At 40.4% G+C, this 20,401-nt stretch overlaps 1 protein-coding gene across 2 annotated transcripts in view; it reads right to left on the reverse strand.

Moving 5' to 3' along the window:
• Positions 1–20,401, reverse strand: part of KCNN2 (potassium calcium-activated channel subfamily N member 2) — a 92,695-nt gene that overhangs the window by 64,071 nt on the left and 8,223 nt on the right. For both annotated transcript variants that reach the window (XM_079995437.1, XM_079995436.1), the window contains one exon: positions 3,175–3,593. In XM_079995437.1, the coding sequence (XP_079851563.1) occupies positions 3,175–3,593 (419 nt within the window). The remainder of the gene's footprint in view (positions 1–3,174; positions 3,594–20,401) is intronic.

A 20,401-nucleotide genomic window follows, 5' to 3' on the forward strand; every position in this document is an offset into this window, starting at 1 on the left:
TAATAATGGATAAGTAAATAAATAATGTATTTCTAGCCCATCTTTTTTGGCAAGGCAAGTTACAACAAATGGAAGGAACGTTAAGGGGTTGTATCCCTTGGCGCCATCTTGCTCTGGTCAATGGAGCGTCCACCCATTTCTCCCCTGTAGCCATCCCCTCCTCAAAATCTGCTCTAGAAGGTTGGGGAACCCCACCCCCAGAGCAGATTATGGGGTGGTGAAAGGAGAAAATAGAGAAATCCCATTGGATACAACCCTAAAATTTAAAATATAAAAGGGTAGTAAAAAATAAATAACATTATTCTTAAATATTCTTAAATATAACAATCAATCACAAAAAACCCAAATGGAAACTGGGGTTTTAAAAAAAGAAATCGCCTTTAGAGTTTTCCAAATGACCAACAGAGAGAGGTCCATATGAATTTCCTGGAGTACATGATGATGATGATGATGGCTTCCTTACCTTCAAGGAAGTACCATTGGCCCAGCCTCTGCATTACATGCAGAAGGCCTCAGGTTCAAGATGGAAGGATTTGGCGTTAAGTGAACCTTTACCGATAAGTGGGGAATCAACTTTTAACATATACATGATGGCACAAGTAGTTTTTTTAAACTTCCCCATGCAAAATTAGAAGCTGTTACATAGAATCCTCTTGTAGGGAGGAAATCGTGTATTTCAGGGGTGCTCAAACTTTTTTCAAAGAGGGCCAGATTTGATGAAGTGAACATGCATGAAGGCCAACCAAAGTTGCCTAGCTATTTTTAGGGTTTTACCCCAGGACATATACTGCCACAGTGGCCAGATTAAATCAACTGGCAGGCCAGATTGGGACCCCAAAACAGACTTTGGACATGCCTGGTGTATGTGCACATTCTGAACAAGACCCATATGTGTAGTCATAGATTAGTGCATGAACCAGCTACATGCGCATTGTACCCATGGTAACAGGGTCATGGCACTCCAGTGACATTTTCAACACAACTTTACATTCTCCTTAACCTTTGGTAACTGAAATAAAAAGATAATTATCTTTTGTTTGAGCCTTAACAGTATTCAGCAATCACCCTTTGTGAGCCAAATCAATTAACAGCCAACTGGCCTGCTGACCAGCGTCATTTCCACGAGTATTCCTGTCTGACCTCTTCCTGTTATCCTTTTCTCTTCCTGTATTGGAAGCCTTTTTCAGCAGGGGAAAGAGAGGAATGAAATGGGCATGTTTCCCCATTTGCTTCTAGTAAAACATTAAGAAATATTTTTATTACAGGCAAGCCAAATCTTCTCTCCGGTAAAGGTTTCCTATTTAATTTTACTATATTTTAAAACTTGGCTAATAAGTAACTTGAAGCCAAAGCAAATGACAGCAATTCAGCACAGCCTTTTTTTTTTTGTGAGGCTTACAGCTTTAGGGGAACATTTGCAGCATGATGTGCAAGAAATTGGGCGTGCAACTCCAATTAATCCAAGGAAACAAGTACCGTGTTTTTTAAAAAGTATCTATATATATATATATATATATATATATATATATATATGAGAAATATTCATAATATTTACAATGAGAAATCCGCCACACCCATTATGCAATTCCTCTTTAGAACATGGGAGCTTAGTCCTCCCCTGTCAGGCTTCAAGGAATCCGCTCCCTCCCACGGTGGCAGCCAAGAAGCAAATAAACAAGAAGAATTTCTTATCAAATTATTTATTCACTATGCACAGAGAGAGACGAAGGAAAGCAGTCTCCCCTAGATAATGGCGTTGCTCTGAGTAAGGTTCCACCCCTTCCATCTCTCCTATTCTACGTCATCCATGCAGTGGATAAGCTGAGATTTCTGCCTCTGAGCTTTCTGTTCTATCACACTTAATGCCCGCCAGGTCCTGGGACAGAGGGGGTCAGGAATGCTTTCCAAGGACACTGAGTCTGTCAGCTGTCTCTCCCCTGGTGCTTCTTCTTCTCCCTGTTGTTTCTCTTCCAGTATTTCCCAGCTTCTCTCGTCTGCAGCTTTTGAACTATGCCCTTCTGCAAACCGCTGTTCTAAATCTATACTGTCCTCCGCTTCTCAAGAAGGTTCAGGAGAAGGTGGGGGCTGACCCCACCATTCCTCCTCAATTCAGCCCCTAACACCCCTCCTCGCAAGGACTGTTTCAGTTATAATAAGCTTTCACCTAAATTATTCACATTAATTATTTTTATTAAAAAGAATGCTGGAATTCATAGAATTACTGAGCGGATGTGAAGCAATAGTCCAAGCCCTCTCCCATTTCCAGCCAAATTGCAAGGTAAGAACATCTGGATATATGTACATCACCACTCCGACGTTCAGCTTACATAATACTGTGTAAAAACACATTTACAGTGCAATCCTATAAATGCTGTGTCCAGGACTGCACTATAAACAGTGCATTGTTGGCTTGTTCTCATAATTCTTTTCCCTGAAACAAACCACAAGTGATGGCTCACACATAACCACTGAGGTGATTTGAGTAGCATGAACCAGCAGACCTGCCTGCTTCCCAGTAAACCATGGTTTGTTTCCCTGATTAGTGTTACATTCAACCAAGGCCAGTGACATTAGGCCTATTAACTAGATGGGGATCACGTTCACCAACATCTGTGAGGCCCCAGTTCTCCTGTATCCTTCCCCAGTTTTAAATGTGCATCATCACATTAATAACCACATCACAACATAATTAAAACTGGAGATATATACTGGAACGATAATGACAAAATAGATTAAGGCTGCAGTCCTATGCACACTTGCCCAGGGAGAAAGCCCAACAGAAGACCATCAGTGGGACTAACTTCTGTGTAAACACACACATATTGCACTCTAAATAGTTCCCAGCCAGTTTCTTAAATGTTCTAGGTAAGCCAAAAATAAACCACAGGCAGATTCTGATGACTTAAATACCAGTTTAGGTGAAAGCAAAATAAATATCACTCAGCATCCTGTGATGCTATAGCAAAGTGATGATACAATTTAATAATCTCCTTAAAATGCTTCAAAGGCAAGGAGCTAGCAATTACAGGGAACAGAAGTGACATAAAGCACAAAACAACTAACATTCCTGGGGGGAGGAGCTGCATTAATAAAGGTCACATCCACACCATACATTTAAAACACACGGCTTCCCCCTGAAGAATCTTGGCACATCTTAATAAAACGGAGACTTACCTTTCGCAAGCTCTGACAGTCCATGCAGCAATTATCCACAAGGAGATACTAAAAACCAAGAGTACAGTTCCCGGACATATTGTCATTAAAGTCTTCATAACAAAACGAGTATTGAAGTTTATCTTATTTAGTGCTCCAATGCTTCTCGATGAGGCATCAGTGAAAAGTTTGCTATGCAAAAGCATAACTCTGGCAATAAGATATAGTCTTAAGAACATTGGTATGGATAAAATTATATCCACATCAGCTATTGTTGTAGATGGCGTATAGGAAAAGGCAAGCCGAGCTGTCCATGTGAATGTATAGTTGCCAGGGATAGGATGTATAGCACACACCAAGATTTCCAGGCAGATGAAGAAAATGCGCTCATAAGTCATGGCTATTCTCCAATCATCTGCTCCATTGTCCACCATGAACAGCTGAAAGAGAATTGCAGAAGACTGACTTTAGCAAAATATTTGAAGAGATGTATAAAGAACATCAGTCATATCCTGAAAAAATAATTCATTTGAAAACATTAAACTTGTGATGTTTTCTTCCTTATTATTTTACTTCAGGCATTATTCAGAATCTCTCACACACACACAGCTCTATCTAATGTTGAAATGAAATCCGTATATGTGTTGTTTGGGTAACGAAGTTCCTTACGTTAGTCACTCAAACGCTAATAACAGATACAACTTAAGACACATTTACTTTACTGCTTTGTAAATAGCTGGCCTAATCATTAGTTCCTCACCACAAATGAACAGTGAATAAGGTGGACAATTAAAAACAGGTTAGTTATGAGGGAGATATTGGAGTGACTGGTTGGGTGGTGAACCCATATGTATTGGTAGATGTATGGGAGAATAATGGAGTGAACGGCGTTGGCTGAGAAAGTATTGCATGATTTGTGTAGATGTAAGACAGAATTTAGGTGTGATATATTCGTGGGGTGAGTGTTGTATATCTTGAGTCAGGCTGAAGATGGAAGGGAACCCTGGCTCTTACAGTATTTTCAAAATCCGCTGCTATGTTTTTTTATTTTGAAGGGCAATCGTACTGTTTTATACTGAACTGCATTTCTGTTTTGCACTCTACTGGAGTTTTTTATGGTTTGTTTTAGAAATATAATTTTCAGGCTGCTGCCAGAGACTCCAAGGGCTGGTTGCCCAGGAACGTACAAAGACAAGGAACGTTCTTACCATCTGCTTTTTATTCAGTATTTACAGAGAGGGGCTGTAGAACCCAGCCTCTTGGATAACGGCGTTGTCCCGAGTGAATCTCCACCCCCACCCCCTGCCTCTCCCACTTCCTCATTCATCATCCTCATCACCTTCTCTATGGGTGCTGCTACGTGCCCTCTGTCTTTGAGCTTTTTGCTCTCCTACTTTCAAGGCTCGCTGGGTTCTGGAACGCTTTCTAAAGACACTGCATCCATCAGTTGTTGCCCCCCTAGTGCTTCCTCTTCCCCCTCCTCTCCCATTATTTTCCCTCATTTGCCTCTGAGCTGTGACCTCCCTCAAACCCCTGCTGTAAATCTAAACTGTCTTCCTCTTCTCTGGAAGGGTCAGGCTGGGGAGGTGGTCTCCAACATTCCTCCTCTACCCAGTCCCTGACAATAATACAAACATACTGTATGATATTTCTTATTTTGAAAACTGCTTAGAGCCTGTCTTAGTTTAAGCATGATATAGGGCAGTATACAACTAACCTGACCCATCAGAACAAGGTTTTCTGCTTGCACAATGAGACTTTGCTCCCTCTTCTCCTCCATGTGCTCCACAACCCCCCAAAATCTACTCCAGAGGGTTGTGAGAATTCCCAGAACAGATCTGGGGAAGGGATGGAAATATGAGATGGGAAGAACATATTGTGGTGCAAACAGAAATCCTTGCGCTGATGGAACATTCACTTAGTGCTATGTCGGATTCCAGCCATATGAAAAAAATAAATAAATGTACAGCAAAAATTTTTGTAAACTGTGAGCATTTTTACATGAATATCCCCATGGCCCAGAAGCATTATGGATTAGAAAAATCCCAACAGAAGCATGGCTCAAGTTATCATTATTGTGTTTCTATGGAATTATAGCTAACTGGTTGCTGTTGGGTCTGACTCCAATACATGATGTCCTCACCTTTTCAGGCTTCTTAGCAGACAATCCCACCATTAAACTGGAAGGATACTACAGCTTCTCACATGACTGTGTATCTTCAGAAAGTATGTGTTTGAAAATGTCCCCATATCAGAATTTCCCTCGTTGTGGAAATTTTTATTAGAATAAATGTGTGCCAAGTAGGGAGCAAGATCACATTCACCGTCTTTGCTCCTGCCACCTAGACAAATCTCCCTATCTATAATTGAAAAATTCATCAGTATAACAAATAACCATAGGCTAGCCAACAGTTCTCACATGGTGCTCTAGTGGATGAAGGGATGTGAGAGAACATCCTTTGCATATCAGGTGAAAGACGATGTCTCTTACCTCTGCCAGTTTGTTACCTATGTCTAAAGAAGTTTTTTTAATATTATTATTATTATTATTAATAATAATAATAATAATAATAATAATAATAATGGAGAATTCAATCATGTGAACCCCAACTGCAACCTGAAGTGGTAGAGTTGTGCTTTCCATCTTAGTAAGATCCAGGACTTAGTTTTAAAAGTTGCATGGAAATAAATGGACCAAGTTCATACAACATACATTAAAATTTAATCTTGAAAATTACTCAAGGAAAAGAGTTATTTAACTGTTCGGTAAAGAAAATTAAAATTTTAATATCGTTAAGCTTGGTAGAGGATATGATTCATGAGAATAAAGCCATTTATATTTTATTAGAAAAAGGACTCCATCATTTTTCTTAATAGTCCAGATACAATTTGCGAGTTCCCTCTATTAGTGTGAATATGGTGCCTTACATAGGTGGGATCAACAATTAAGCGGAGGTTTCTCTCAACCGTGCTCTGCTGAAGGTAGGTCTCTACCAGGACAGAAGGCGCAGATTGTTGTCAAGCTACCACAGGTGGGAAAACCACTGGTGATAGCCTGACCAGGGCCAAGGGATATCAGAGTATTCCAAAGAAAATGGAAAAGGAAGCTGCAGTTTGCATGTTCACCTGTGGTCAGGAACGGAAATCAGCAAAGCAAACATTATGGGGTATATGTTCACATCATACTGTTGTTGTTTTTATGTCTGCGGATGATGTATCATTAATGAGCTTTATTTGTGCTTTTTTGAAATCAAAGTTAGTTATGTAAATAGTTACATAACTTATGTAACTTCCATTAAATGGCAGAGAGCAAGACGAATAATGGAGTTCTTGGCAGAAACCAAATTGCAGTGGAATGGAAACAACACGACCTTCTTGCATTCCCAATAGGGCACCAAAACAAATTGTTTCAGGGGTGGAGCAGGGCTGGCAATGGATGGGCTGGATCCAAACCAAATTGTTTCTGTCAGGATCCCAAATTAGGGTGCAGCTCATGCAGCAAAAAGGGAAATTGACTAACCCCAGTCCACCTTCAACCTCAGTTACCCATTGATGGGAATGTTAATGAACTACTTTGTAAGGTAGCAATACTGTTATCTCATTCTGTGGTAACTAAAGGGTCACAGAAATAAATAACATGGAAATAACTTACAAGACAAAGGCCAAAAAGCCACACACCAGAAGTCCTATTCAAATATTCCATGTCTACTTATTCTAGATAAGATCCCCTGAGATTTCCATTCAAACATCAGTTATTTTAAGATGATAGTACTCATATCAAGATGCCTTAAACTAGATACAAGGAATCTTGATGAGAGAGATGGATATTCATAAATATTTACCTGAGTCATTCAGATACATTCACCTGGCGATTTTGGGCCTTTCCTAAACAGTACTGTGCTTATCTCTAATGACTTGCAAATCACAACATGATACAACTTGGATATATAAAATAAGAGTGAGGCATAGGGCCACAAGATTTTTAAACAGTTAAAATCACTAAAGATGTACCACAGATATGCATTAATCAAAAAACAAAACATTGTGCTAGGACTCACCTTCAGGAATCCTGATCAATGCAAAAGCATCAGTTTGAATGTCCATATTGTTACCACAGACATATCATATAACCTCTCCTAGGCAAGCTTATCTAATCTAAATGTTTCTTTATTCTGAACATGTCTTCCATAGTCTAAAACACCCTTGGCACATGACATCCTGCCCAGTGCCAACTCTCCAGAGCTGTTTTTCTAATTGGGATAAAATGCATGAACCACAAGAAGATTGGCTTGTGGGGAGGAAAGAGGCTTCACTATAATTACATTTTGTACACATTGTTCTCACGGCAGGTTCTGGGTGGGGAAAAGGACAGATGAAAATGAAGTTTTAGGCTAATGTTCACACTTGGATCCTTGTTACCTGGTTCAAAGTTCTCATTTCATTTAATCTACAAGACATTTCATGATTTTTCATACTGCTCAGTCATGAGGTTTTATAACAAGAAACCTTTTCACGTTCCTTTCTATATAGACTTCGAAGCTGTCTCATATCTACTTCAATGAAATACCTGTCTAACAAGTTTCCTGGCTTAAATTGCTTGATGTTTCTCATCTACATTTTGTGTGAGTAAAAACTCAACATATCCCTCATTTTCTATGGAATTATGTAAAGGGTTTCAAACATAGGAATATATTTTTGAATAAATCAATCTTACATGAACTGAAGATGAAATGTAGCAAATTACATGAGATTTTGGTTTTCTACGTTGTAAGCACAGAGCACCCAAAAACCAGAGCACCACAGACAGAACAAATGAAGATATAATTTACAATTTGCACATTAAATGTGCTATAGAAATGATAACATGCTATTTGATGCAGCTGAATTATTTCTGGAAGTGTAAAACAAAGGTTTTTAGACAGTGTTAGGCTATGAATCTACGCTGGTCCTTATATCAAACTATTGCTCCCTTTAAAGAATGCTGTAGGAAATTTTTATTTTTTCATATCAGGATGATCAGAATGCATTACCTGTTAGTAGGTGCTGAACCTGTGATTCCGAATTAAAAGTGAATGAAGTTGCTGTGAACTCTTTGACATCCTAAAGCCCTGCTCAAATTTCTCTTCTGCTTGTAACAGGACACTATCGGTATTCTCCATTTCCTGTCCTGAACTGTAGTATAATATTAATGTGTAGCATTCAACACTATCAGTCCGCTTCAGATTCCTCCCTTTCAGCATGTCCAATGCAGCTCAAGAGGGGGGCAAAAATGTCCTTAGAAGTTGGTTGTTCTTTTTCATGTGGGTCTGGGACTACCAATCACTGGAGGATGCTGAAGTAGTGGCTATGCTATGCTTCATCACTGCACTAACTCAAGCAGTTACAAGTTCTTCTGCTGCCTCTGTCACTTGAATACAGTTTACAGAAAACATTCTGGTCTCTGTGCAACCAATCTACTGTCCATAAGCATGCACTTGCATGACCGACTAGCTGGCCACAGATGGTGCAGCCAGCCATTTCTGCAATTACCTATCCATTCTGACTGTAGGAATCACCATTGGTTATATCCAGTGTCATTGAGTTCCCTTGATGTGGTGTTGTTTACAGTATATAAATGGGTACCTGCGCATGCTGAGGTTCCACTGCAAACCAGTTGTTAAAAACCGAGTGGATTAATTTAATGGAGAGATGCTGTTAATATACACTCATAGGCTTTCCAGACACGGAAATGTCTGGCATTCTCCTCATTGAATGCTTGCCCCTAAAGCCCGGATGTTGTAGAAACTGAACTGATAAACCCCTATCACTTGTTTTCTTTCCAGGTCATTTATCCCTCTACTGAAATGATTTTTTTTAAATACTTTCAATACAATATCTTTCTATAATGCAATTCTCACCTTGGAGAAGCCAGGTTCTCATTTTTCTATTATGATATAGAACTATTTTGCATAGGGAACCATATGAGTGTATCTTAATAGAACTGTCATTAAGAAATAGTTGCCATCATAGATCATTTATGTTGCCAATATTTTAAAGAGTTATCAGAAGGCTATATGCTGGATAGGACAATTTTGGCTCCAGGGTGGAAGAGAAATGGGTACAAAGGGTAGTGGGCCAGCATAAAGCATAGCAACTGGATTCTAAACTTTCGTTTCATTTTTTTAAGAATTCACTGCCTAGTTAACTTATCTTAGAATGGTATACATGTATATTCAGAAGTGAGTAACTTTATGCTTAATGGAGCTTATTCCAACCTAAATTAAAGTGGGTACAGGAGTGCAGTAATCAGGCCAAATTAAGATTGGTTGAAGTCTTGGAGCTATACTAATTTGCAAAAAAGAACCCCAAAACATGGCCTATTATAGTACAAAGATGCTAAATTTGACAGCTACAACATAAAGTCTCCTTTTGCAGCTGAGAATTAGCAATTGATCCAAGGCAGTAAGTGAGCAAAACAATGATGAGTACATTAAGTTCAAAATGTGAAACTGCAAATAGTCAGAGTATTTTTGTTGTTTATCAGCCCTGGCAAACTGATTTGTGGTTGTCTTTTGCTGTTAAATATCAGGAGTAGAATCTAACTATCAAGCATGGTGGGAGGGGGATGCCTGCTTTCCTAGTTTTGCATGTGTTTTCATATCTAACGCTTCATCAACTCATTTTGTCTGTCAATGTTACCTTACATTTATACAGTTACAGATGTTCACTTATATAAAAATGTATTATCAAGTTCCACAAATGTTTCGTTTGCATGGCTTAAGGTTAGCACTAGGGGAGAGCATCTTTAACAGCCCCGTGACAGGCAGAAATTAAACAGGGCAAGGCATTTCTAGAATGGAAATACAGTTAGGGGGGAAGCTTTACCTGTAGGCATTTTGTCTATCATCATATTATTACTTGTGTGTGGTCCCTGTTCACTTAGAGCCCTCTCTGACACCTGCAAGACATGGCACAAATGTGCATATCACAAAGAGTACGCAAATTTTATGCAACTTGGTGTCTTCTTCTGCGAGTGTAGAAGAGAGCCCAAGCAATATACTGCGTACCGGGCCTATAAAATTCTGGCTGTAATAGAAATAATCAACACTCTCAAGAGTTACATATGTGTGTGAAAATCTGGGAGCATTTTAGTTAGATGAGCTTTTGAAGGTTATAGATACTTGCTAAATAGACCAGACTGGGTTTTACTCATGTTGGTTCCATGCACAAGTTGCCAGAGGAAACCCATGCATTACAATCTTAATAATTTCTTCATTTTAATATTTAATAACACACTGCATGTAACAGGTAATCCAATTATAATTCAATACAAGCCAAGGGCTTCATGAAGTTGGAGTAAACAATGTAGTTGGATGAAACTCCTCAAGTTTCAACATTTGAAGCCTTCTGTAAGGTGAGCAAGCAGAGAAACCAGGTATTATTCTACGTTAACCCACTGATTTAAGGACAAAGGGCAAATAGCTGCATACAGATGCCCCTTTCTGCTGATTTGTTTCTCAGCCGCACCAACAATGTATAGTATGCCAAGAGTGTTCAGAGCTGTTTAAGAAGCTTACAGCATAGCTCAATTATAGGTGCAGCCAGCTTGCCTTGTGTGCTTTGAGATGACACTACAGATTTTTCTCCATTGCTGTTGAGGACTAAACTATTTATCTTAAACTAGGAAATAAAACTAATTCTCAGAGATATCAGAATATGGCACTGAGGTGACGGAAGACACACTGAGAACAGATTACGTCTGCAGACTGTGCTGTCACTGAATGGATTTGCTGATTTAAAAAAAAAATAGCTTTGAGCCACACACAAAAACTGTACTAGCAACTGCCACTTTCTTCAGAACGAAGCTCAGGACTACTTTTGCCATTTGTTCAGGTAGATCCACATTTTTGAAATCCTGTTTTAAATGGCCTGCTGTCTTCTGATCCATCCAGCATAGCAATATTTTTTCCTGTCTCCATTGTGGATGATGCGTGCTGATCATTACATGTTTTCTGCATTTGTTCCTGCACTGGGTTCCATATCATGCCTCTGTCTTCTTTCTCCTGCCTCCCAGCTTAAGAAAATCTCTTCTGTCACACAGTGACAGACTCTAGAAGTATACTTGCTTTGAATGCAACCTTTATTATATTAGATGTCTGAGGAAATAAGAAACAGTGTTTACTTTCCAACAAGTAATCTTTGCTAAGGCTGTTAGGGAAACTAACATGCTTGTATACAGGGAAGTGTAGTGTTAGGTAAGCTACTGATATAAAAATAAAATATTGTGACACCTCAAACACTAAGGGCAATATCCAACTGCTGCCCTTGCACAAGGGCAAAGACTTTTGATCCATCCACTCATGGAAGAGGAAGGCAATATTTGCCATCTACCCCTGCCCAGCAGTCCCCATCAACACACTGCAAATCTGTGGGAGCGGGAATTGGCAAAATGTCAAAGACTGGGTGCCTGCTTGCTGGCACAGCAGTGTTAGGAGGCACTAATTGGATATCCTCCTAACCCTAACAAATTTATTATGGCATAATAAAATGTGTGCCCAAAGGGATAATAAAGTCTTTAAGATAAGGTTACCAGATTTTTTTCCCAAAGAATCCGGGGACACATTTTTTTTTGAAAAGACAAAAAAAAAAAGTTATTTAAAAAGTTATTTTTTAAAAAAATAAGAAATATCTTCTCTACTGTGGTCTCCTCTGTCACGCGGCCTTCCTCTGGACCCGGCCTGCTCTCTTGGAGTGCTAGCCACCATGGAGTGGGCTCGGGCCGGGCCTGGGCTTGGCCTTGTGACCTTGCCCTCCCGGTGCTCTCCTATCTCTTCTCCTCAGCAGCAGCAGCAGTGGCGTGGCAAGGTCAGGGCTCCCCTCTTTTTTCTCCTTCCTCTTTCTCTCTTCTTCTTCTCCCTGAGTCATCTCCAGGGTTTTCCTGGCCCCGGAGCACCGCTGGGCAGTCAGCTGGGTGTTCTCGCTCCTGGTTCGATTTGGGTCACGGGGGGGGGGGGAAGGTTGGTCAGCGGTTCCCCCAGTTGACGCACCATGCATTCCCCCTTGGCACTGATTCCCCCTTGGCAGTGGCAGTGGCGGTGGTAGCGGCAGTCTCAGTAGCCCGGAGCTGGCCTGGTACCACAGTTGGCTCTGGCTGGCTTCAGGAGCTGTCCGCAGCCGTGGCGCCCGCCATTTTGTCTTGCCGGAAGTCCCCATATGATGTGTCTTGTGCCATGGAACCAATCACGCAACATTCATTCCCTACTAATAAATCTGCAACACTTAAAACATAAATCCGGGGACATTAAATGAAATCTGGGAACATTCCAGGGACAGATTTTGTCCGGGGACAGATTCGTAAATCCAGGGACTGTCCCCGGGAAATGGGGACATCTGGTAACCATACTTTAAGGTGCCACAGAACTGTTTGTTTTGCTAAAACAAACTAACCCAGCTACCCTTCAGGAAACAGATAGTAGTTAAAGATTATTGAATATCACCGGGGCAGTGAGCCCAAAAGAGGCATTTTCTGCCACTGCCTGTGAACCTTAGAATGGACCCAGTTATGACTGAAATAATAATGATTGATAATTACAACCCAAGGAGGGTAGAGAAATAAAACAATATGCAATCTTCTAGATCTATTGCTCTGTTCAAACTTCAGATTGCCAATAGTCCTCCTGTTCATCAAATTCCCCTTCTGATATTATACTTCTTAAGGGAGTTATACATGAACAGGTCAAAAGAAGTACATTTCACCAATGCACCAGAACTTGTTGCACCAGTGACAGTGTTGCCTTCCAGAGATAATGCCAATTTTCACCCCCCCAAAAGCAATAAATAGCCCAAGGCATGTACTGTAAAAGGTTTCTTTTCACTAAAAATGCCTGCCTCGTTCTGCCAATTTTATATATTACAGCAAGATGCTGAAAGGTGGGATTTAATATTCAAGCTTTGCTGAAAGATGCAATTTGTAATTTAAACATGCCAAATTATTCTGACAGCAAAGTTGTGTTTTATGTTTCAGTTCAAGATCTTTGGCAGCCCATCTGACCAAATATGAAGTCCCATTTGGCAGTATTTGTTACACTACAAATCTAAACAAGTGTCTGTCCAACATTTTTTTGAAAATCTGCAAGGAAGGAAATTCTATAACCCCACTAAGCAGCTTATTTCACTGCTTAACTGCTCTTACATTATATTTTTTAAAATTACCCAAAATGTAACTTCCTGTAAATTAAGCCTACTCCTTCTTGTCCTGTTCTCAAGTGATGCAATGAACAATTGTATTTTTATCTACTCATATATTTCACAATATTTGAAGTTTGCCAACATAACTGCTAATCTTTTAGCACACCAGATTTGATGACATGCAAAATACCATTCAGCTGAATAATCTGTTTATTTTAAACAAGAGGCACATTCTACAAAGACAGAAGGACTATGAAGTCTCACCCCCCAAAAATGATTGTTAAATAAGTTCTACAGGAGCCAGAAGCACAATATCAAGACTAAAAATAAAACCTCAGTCTGTTCTGCATTCACAATTCAAAAATATATACAGAAGCTAGGTGTGGCTTTGTCTGCTTTTGTGCTGACCAATGATGACAAACTCCAGAACTTTACTTTTATAGAATGGTAAAATTCAAATGATGCCTTTCTTCTAGTAATCCTATTGTATAAGGTTTTTACAAATGTGACATGAATATAAATCTTCAAAACATCTGCTGCTAACAATGACTTGTAAACAAACTAATAATGAACTGCTTATTGTCTGTTTTAACACAGCTATTGTTTCTGAGTAAACAAGCAATTCTATAAAAGGACATTTATGTTTCTTAATAAATCTGCCAATTTTCCAATGGTGAGACGTTCAATTTGTAGTTGAAAAATTATCTAGCTTATTCTCTAGTTTTGATACAAACAGGAGAAGAATATGACTTGTATTCTAAATCACCATTCTGTGATCAGTTGATCTTTCCATGTATTTATTTTATTTATAATAATACTTCTGATCCACCAAATCAATAGGAGCATTAAACCATTATAAAACACGGAAAGGTTTTGCTTGTTTAAAGACCTCTTCAATGAGCTGAACTCTTTCCATGAACAGAAGAGCAAAAACTCCAAGTGTTTGTATTTTCTCAGTTAAACAAATCCTAACACTGGTTGGAGAGAAGGGGAATACAAAAAGGTTGTGGAGCCACCACTACAACTGAACCTATGCTCCTCACACCAGCCAGGACAGAAGGGAAGGGAGTAAAATCCATGTGTTTTTTGCTGCACAAGCTTTTAGGCCAGACCAAGAGGTATAAATCATGCCCTTTTGTGGGTGTTAGCCAGTAGACTCTTGGCTGTCTCCACTTGGCCACACACACAAACACACAGAACACCTCATTTTGTTCCCTTCCACCATACTCTGCAACTGCAGTGGGACCTCCGTAGAAGCAAAGCCCTCTATTGAATCCACTGGTGGAGGCATCCAGATAAGGGTTTAGGATTTCTGCCTTAGATAGAGTAGAAGGGAGACTAGAATATTATTCCAGGAATAATAGGACAGCAAGAGAAACCACTTGAGAGAGCAAGAAACCCTGAGACTGCTGATGGTAGCAAACCTGGTGGAGCAAATGTTACAGGCGATGAAGTGTCAGGGTATGAAAGCAGAAAGATAAAGTGAGTGGCTAAGGTAAGGGAAACCTTTGAAGGAAGGATGAGTAGCCTGTGCTGTGTCCTGCACAGGGATTTTTTTATATATATATTAAGACCACTTATCTCTCTTACTGTAGACTAAACCATACCCTTTAGCTCAGCGTTACAATCCATTTCTTCGTTGCAAAACAGCATTAAGAGCTGACAATTTGAAGAGAATAAGCAACAGCAAGGGTGCTTAACCCTTCCATCATTTCTTCCCCCACCTGGAAGCTCTCAGAAACAGCTGGAAACTCTCACAAAATGAGACAGCAAGGGAAGTTGCAGGTGGGGATGGAGTCAGACCTTTTTCCCTATTGTGTCCACACCCTAAATATTCTACAATTAAAACTAAAAACCATAAGAGAATAAAACAGTCTATATCATCTGAGGACAACATCTTGTGCAGAAGACACCTGCTATTTAAAAGTGTGTCCATGGGAACATGCACAGCAAGGAATCAAGAAAAATAAGTCTCTCTTCACAGCGGGTTTTACTGCATGTACCGGTAATTTGAAATTACATATCTGCAGAAGTCAATGGCACTGAAATCGACCCATTCTAGATCTGTTTCAATGTTATTTGCAATTGTAACCACCAATATGCAAGGTTTTTGGTTCTTCATCTAACACGGGGCGTCTCAAATTCCTAGCAGGATGAGTACAACAACTTGCAGTGCAATAAGTAGAATGGGGTGTGAGAGTAGGCAATTGATTCAGAGGACAACATCAAAGGAAGATAACAAGAGGGCTGAGCAAATCCTGATTTTCCAAAAAAAAACACAAAAAAACAAAAAAACCTTTTCATTCAAAGAGTCAGAACCTTAGGGAGGAAAACTAAAACCTGGTTTCTGATGTGTCATTAGCAGAATTATAGTTGTAATAACCTAAATGTGACATTTTCATTGAAGCTGAGGGAGCACTGCAGACATAAGTGAAAGGGATGCAAATGTAAGGGATTGAATATACCTTGATCCTTTAAAGGTAATTGTTTTAAATGTGAATTAGGCTTGCCTTGGGAATAACGGTCACCATCAAACCCCACAAGAACAAAGGCTCCTAGTAGAAATTCAGCGACAGTAATATTAAAGAGAAGAGAGTACACGTATTGCACACTGCGTAATTTCTTATCTGTGGGACAGAGAAGAAACCTAAGATTTATGGGCAGAAATGCTTATGAGGCAATAGCATCTAATGCTAAAGTGTGCTAGATTTCCTCCTCTGTTGTGGCTGCTCTCCTTTATTTAAGTGCTCTTTCACTGCCAGCCTTTTTGGAGCCATGGGAACATTTCCAAACCAGATGAACTGCTGGCAGCACCAACACCAACCACACACTGCATCCTATTATATTGGCTACAATTGAATGCTACTTCCAAGACTCATTTGGGGGTTGGGGGTTGGTGTGGACACCAGGGAAAGCCTCTGCCCATGCAACTATGTGTGTGATGTTAGTCAGTGGCGTAGCAAGGTCAGGTGGTAGCCGGTGTGGAATTTTTTTTGTCACTCCTCCCGCTCCCGCACTGAAATTGCAATCTTTCAAAGAGAGCCATGCAGGCGATCCCGATGCAGATCCCACCTCCCCCATCCTCCCTCCACCACCCTCTGTCAAAGAGAGCTGCACAGGCGATCCCAATGAAGATCCTGTCTTCCCACCTCCCTCGATCCTCCCTCCATCCACCCCATCAAAGAAAACCACGCAGGCGATGCTTTTGCTGGTCCTGATACGGCTCCTTCTCGCCTCCCTCCTCTCCTCTCCACCAGCGCATGACCTCTCTCTCTCCCCCCCCCCCTCAAACCAGCTGGGCTGCAGAGCTCTCCTAGACGCTGCTTCTCCTCCCCACCCCTCACCCCCAACCAGCGTGCCTTGGCCCTTAAATGAAAGGCGAAAGCAGGCGACCACAGCCTCTCCCGCCTCCATGCCCTTCTTGGGAGTCCACATCAGCCCCAGAAGGACCCTGCTTTGCCCCATGAGCAGCACAGCTTTGACCACAGCCACACAGACATGCACACACCACCTGAGCGAGGGCAGGACATGGACGGGCAGGGGGAGAAGGGTCTGACCAACCACGCATGCGCCCGGCCACAGAGGTGGGAAGGGGACGCATCAGCGTTGCAATGCAACTCAACCCCGCTTGGTTCCACTACACAGGCAGCGTCGAGTTCAGTGGCATTTTGTCACCCCCCTTATGATGGCACCCAAGGCGGACCGCACCTCCCCGTACCCCCTTCCCACGCCCCGATGTTAGTGACCCCTGATGGCCTACAAGTGCCTAATTCCTGCCCCTTTTAGGATTTCTCTCTCTAAGCATCACATAAGTTGTAAAACAATGTGATACGTAAATCTGATGACAAATTTCACTGTCTTTATCTCACTGCATTTATTTCCAATGACTTGCAAGACACAACATGATGCAACTTGGATATATAAAATATACTTGGTTGAATGCTAAGAAGGATGCTAGATCATAAATAATTGCCTACCATTGAATTAGATCTGATTTTGACGATAAGTGAGACTAAGGAAAACATAAACTTTTTGGAGAATTGCTAGATTTTATTTAAATGAGTGGAGATAAGATTGTAAATAAGTGGGTAATTTGCCTGAAAAATTTCTTTTTTGTAATGATGTAAGTGGGAGTGGGAGACGCGAGGGAGTCTAAAGAAGTGACAAAATTATGTTATGATATAAGTAATGTTGTTTAATATTTACGCATTTGTATTTAAAAAATCTTCAATAAATTTGCATTGAATAGATATATAAAATAAGAGGGAGGGATAGTGTCACATTAAACAATTAATGGAGAGGCATCACAGATATGCATTCATAATAATAAAAACACTGTGCTATGACACACAAATTCAGGAATCCCGATCAATGCAAAAACATCAATATGAATATATAGATTGTTACTTGCATATATGTCCTTATAGGTGTGTACTTGCTTGGATCTACCTTGGTGGTGTTTGCCTCAAGGTAGGCCCGATGCCCAAAAATAAAATACAATATTTCACTAGTGATAAAACAGAGACCTAGGTCATGGGTAGGAAAACTGAGGCCCGGGGGCCAGATCCGACCCAATTGCCTTCTAAATCCGGCCCGTGGACGGTCCGAGAATCAGCGTGTTTTTACATGAGTAGAATGTGTCCTTTTATTTAAAATGCATCTCTGGGTTATTTGTGGGGCATAGGAATTTGTTCTCCCACCCCCCACCCCAATATAGTCCAGCCCCCCACAAGGTCTGAGGAACAGTGGACCAGCCTCCTGCTGAAAAAGTTTGCTTACCCCTGACCTAGGTCTTCAGTCTGAGTGTTAGGCTTAAGCTTTATTTTGTATTCTCCACAATATAGCAAACTCTGGGTACACAGGCCATTCACTGAAGCATGAGGACAGCTATTTAAGAGCTCTGCAACATCATTATTTTTTGTAAGAACTATTTTAAGTACAGCCTGGTGTTTATGAGGTCCTACGAAAGAAAATGGAGGTACAAAGTGCATGGGGCTGGATTACTTAACATGCTCATTTTGGAATACACCTTTAAAAGCTCGTGAAAACGTAAGAAATGGGAAAAATAACTGTATATGTTATCTTCTGTGATTCAGGAGTATGCAGTTATAATCAGGCAATCCACAACACACACACACAGTTTGTTTTATACAAAACAACATAAGGGTCTATGCATTTGAGAACATTACACAGTCACTTCTAACTAATGTGCATATTAATGTGCAAATGAATATTACAGTGCAATGCTGCCACTCAGGAGTAAGTCCTATTGAATTCAATGGGGTTCATTCCCAGGTTAACTGGGTTAGAACTACAATTCTATGCAAACTTCCTTGGGAGTCAGTCCAAGTGAAACAAATAGCAGTTAACTACCAAGTGGATGAGAAATAGTCAATCCAAACTTAAGTTTCCCATTTCTTGAAAAGGTTAATATCAATCAGTAACTGACAGCCCACCACTATCTAGTATGTATTTTTCTGTACACTTTGGCTGTCCCGTCCAAAGAATGATACAGATCTAAAACACCAACTACTTGTTATTTTCAAAATTCTGTCAGACCATCAAGAACTAAATGTTACATATAGTTAACAGCTTAACATGCTACTCTTTCCTTTAAACTTTGCAATAACCTCCAAGTAACATTTTGCCTCCATAAGATATGCTTTCCATTCTTAACCCATCCCCATTCAACCACATACCAATGCCAGCATATATGCTTTGCTTAAAAAAGAAGAAGGTAAAGGACCCCTGACAGTTAAGTCCAGTCGCAGATGACTCTGGGGTTGCGGCGCTCATCTTGCTTTACAGGCCGAGGGAGCCGGCGTCTGTCCGCAGACAGTTTTTCCAGGTCATGTGGCCAGCATACCTAAGCTGCTTCTGGCACAATGAAAACCAAAACCAGAGAAGCACAGAAACACCGTTCACCTTCCCGCCGGAGCGGTACCTATTTATCTACTTGCACTGGTGTGCTTTCGAACTGCTAGGTTGTGGCAGGAGCTGCGACAGATCAACGGGAGTTCACCACATAGCAGGGATTCAAACCGCCAACCTTCTGATCAGCAAGCCCAAGAGGCTCAGTGGGCCACAGCGCCACCCGCGTCCCTATGCTTTGTTTACTATCATGCTAATCAGAGACAGCAAAAAAACAGAAAACGTAGCTTGACAACTTGAAAAGGTGCCACCAGTAACAATGAACTGTACTGGCCACCATTGGATTGACTTACTGTAAGGCAACCCACAGATCTTTTATTGATCTTTCAACCACACTGAAGCCGTTGTACTAAATAAATAGGTATGACTGACTTCCAAATCTCTCATACAACATTTACTGAAAAATACTGCATTTCTTTAAATTCAAGAACCTTTGTCCTCTTTTTTTTTACAAGAACATAAGCTCATGTTTTGGTGCTCGATGAGCATTAATTATGTGGCTATAACAACATAGTGCTAAATAAGGTATCACCTGCACTGCATGTTCATAATCATATGGCTCACTTATGCTGAAAACCATGAAGATATGAGTCCTATGCAGAAAATCAATCAAATCTGCTACTCTTCATACCTCATGCATATTTCAAAGAGTGACTTTATTCACATGCATGTGCATCCACACACACACATATATATATTTGCAAATGAAGCAAGAATTCAAAGACTCTGAACAAACACTGTAGTATTTTCAGATACAACTAATTAGTTTACCCTTTTTTCTTGGGCTTCCCCTTATTTTGGAAAGCTGGGATGAAGCCTTCCAAGTTATGTGTTTTTACTTGCCGTATTCTATAAAGGGGAAGACCATTACTGCATGTGGGGAAATGATATTCTTCACAAAAGCTCCCCTACAAAAATTGAAATTCTTAATTTACACTCAAAAAGGCATTGGTGCTGTGTTAGGATTTTCTTTCCAGTAAGCATGTGTTTTACAATCATTATTGTAGGAAAAAGCATACCTCCCTCTATTGGCCTGAAGCACGATCTTCATATTATGCAATGTGTGCCTCAGTAAACATCTGCAAAAACTTTATATTTAAAATAATTCTAAAATGGTATGAGTATTGTAATTGTGCTCCGTTCTAAAGAA

The sequence above is a fragment of the Podarcis cretensis genome (assembly GCF_951804945.1).
Source record: "Podarcis cretensis genome assembly, chromosome: 11".
Lineage (NCBI taxonomy): Eukaryota > Metazoa > Chordata > Lepidosauria > Squamata > Lacertidae > Podarcis > Podarcis cretensis.